Genomic DNA, 2727 nt, shown 5'->3' with positions numbered 1-2727 from the left:
CATATTACTAAATTACACTTGCAAATAGAATATTTTTGTAACAATTATTTTGTATGTAACTTACCTGTACGTAAAGATGGTCTTGCCATACTTTCAACAGGTGTAATTATTGCAGGCGATCTACTAGTCGTTGCTCTTGCATCTTCTGCTGCTATCGAAGAACGTAATTCTTGTGTATTTGGAAATTCTCCACCAAGTTCAAAATCACGAAACTGTACTCCACCTATCATATATAAATATTATACGTGAATTAACGAAAACTCGGCCTAATGTGGACCGAAGGGTGGCCGAGTTTGTGAAAATGCTGGGTTATCGGGAATGGAGTTAAAAAAATAAGTACGAGTGTTTCCTCAGAAAATACTGTACTGTACTTGTATGTATTGTTTACTTGAGAATATAACAGAGAATAAACTGCCCAAATACCCCTAAACAAAGGAAAAGTACGTCCTTTATGAAGGCATAGAGCCTTTACTACATAAAAATGAAAATTAATGAATACACCGTGTACAGTAATTTACCTGAAAAGACAGATTTCAGAAAAATACTTTATGAGATCTTTTATACTTTTATAAAGCTGTCTATAATGAAAATTAATTAACTAAGGATTTTTTTACCCTGCCAGTGTGTGGCCGAGTTATCCGGAGTGCCGGGTTATCGAGAGCCGAGTTTTCGAGGTTCTACTATATTAATAAACGCCACGTAAAAATTTAGTTACCTCCAATATGTTTCGCTTAAATTTGACTTCAGCGAACATTTACTAGAAAAAAAAACGCCCTCATAAAATTAATAATGAGAAAAACTTTTTAAAATTTCTATTTTCGAAATAAAATATATGTATTTAGGCAGAATCTATTGTAATTTACAGAAATCTCATGTAAGTTGATAAATTTGTATGTATATAATAATATTATTAAAAAAACATATACAGATATAAATATTGAGTAAATATAATTTTCATTAGTATGTAGTTAATAGAAAAGTTCATACCGTGGTTCTTCTTTACACCAGAATAAGCCAATTCGGGTGAACTTCAGACCCATGGCATGATGCACTTTTTCGACCAACTACTCTACTAGTCACTCTTACAAACATAATTTTTTAAATTTATTTTCATTTTCAGCCAAACGAAAATATGCTCGTTAGAACTTGTAGCAGATCATACATATTTCGACTACATGGACTTTGATGTATCAAAAATCATCGCAGAAATGCTTTTATACATCAAGATCGCCGATTACATATTCCGAAATACTGATTTCGACGAAGACGGTCTCAAAGAAGATATCACATTCAGTGTTGAGAAAATTACCGTTATGGAAACCGATGGTCATTTCCGTGATATTTTCGGAATCCAAACCAATGATTACAAAGCATTTCTACAAAGCTTGACGAAGTATCATCATCCATATTGCATGCTTATCTGCTTCACTCACAGAGATTTTTGGACACCTACTCAATGCGCAGTTTCCAAAATCAATAAGATCGGAGGAATCTGTCCCGGACCGAAACCATTAGAAAAGAATAATAACGTTGGTTTTGTTACCAATTTAGAAAACAAAGAAATTATTCCTCGATTTAGAATACCGTTAAATTTAGTACACCAACTGGGACATGCATTCGGCTGCCGAGACGATCCTGAAGATAATCAATTTTGTAGTCCTGGTGATTTAAATCCCAGACATGGAAATTATATAATGCATCCGAATATATCGTATGGTGCTTTCAAGAACAATTGGAAATTTTCTACCTGTTGCAAAAATACTGTAAAGAACTTCATACAGCAATCAAGTAAATATTCTAAATGTTTTATAGTTTAATATTATTTTTGAAATGAATCATTTTCTATTTATATAAGTTAAATAGAAATTTAATTTTTCAGTACTATTTTTCTAACTAGGAATAAAAACATGTCTATTGAGAAGAGATTTATCCAACTGCGGAAATGGAATCGTAGAAGAAGGAGAATTGTGTGATTGTGATTCTTCAACAGAAAATTGCACAGCTGTTCACAAGTGTTGCAGAATTAATGAATACCCGTCTCAGTGTACACTGAGAAATGGCATGCTTTGTTCACCTAGCAAAGGACAATGCTGTGACGACAATTGCGATATTATAGAATATCGAAAAAGGCAACCATGCTTCAGTAACATAGAATGTTTTAATAATACTTCATCTTGCAATGGACGTTATTCATTTTGTCACGGATCAATGCAACCAGACGGGACACCTTGCAGACAAAATTCTCGAACCTGTCACAAGGGACACTGCAAAAGCAACGTCTGTTTGGATCACAGTATGAAGCTTTGCCAATGTAAGACTCGTCATTCGGAATGTCATATTTGTTGCATGAATGAAACGCGTACATGTCGAAGCGCAAAAGACTTCCAATTTTTTCCATCTAAAGACGAACTTTATTTGAAAATTCCAGGAACTTCTTGTGATAGTGGATACGGAATATGTTCAAGGTATGGTTACTTTATACAATACGCGCATTTTATTAATGTGTAGTTGTGAACGTAACAGAAGTTATACAATTTCTATGCAATATTTTCTTTAATATTTACAATTAATCTTAAAATGCAAGGCAATACTTATTAACTTATACTGGAACTAGAAAGAATTAAACAAATTACCACATTTTTAAATATTCCAGCAAATAATTTAATATCGTAAGAATGTTTTCGATCGTCTTTAACGATCTTCTTCAGTTAAATAATAAAGTAAAAA

At 32.8% G+C, this 2727-nt stretch overlaps 1 protein-coding gene across 1 annotated transcript in view; it reads left to right on the top strand.

Moving 5' to 3' along the window:
- Positions 1–2508, top strand: part of LOC111614136 (disintegrin and metalloproteinase domain-containing protein 10-like) — a 6881-nt gene extending 4373 nt beyond the window's left edge. The window contains exons 2-3 of the mRNA XM_023355517.1: positions 1121–1788; positions 1898–2508. Coding sequence (XP_023211285.1) covers positions 1121–1788; positions 1898–2508 — 1279 coding nt within the window. The remainder of the gene's footprint in view (positions 1–1120; positions 1789–1897) is intronic.
- The last annotated feature ends 219 nt before the right edge of the window (positions 2509–2727 follow it).

Source organism: Centruroides sculpturatus, unplaced genomic scaffold (assembly GCF_000671375.1).
Source record: "Centruroides sculpturatus isolate CEXI.00-Female unplaced genomic scaffold, Cexi_2.0 scaffold1915, whole genome shotgun sequence".
NCBI classification, from domain to species: Eukaryota; Metazoa; Arthropoda; class Arachnida; order Scorpiones; family Buthidae; genus Centruroides; species Centruroides sculpturatus.
The sequence above is the reverse complement of the archived record's forward strand: the minus strand, read 5'-3'. Positions and strand labels throughout refer to the sequence as shown.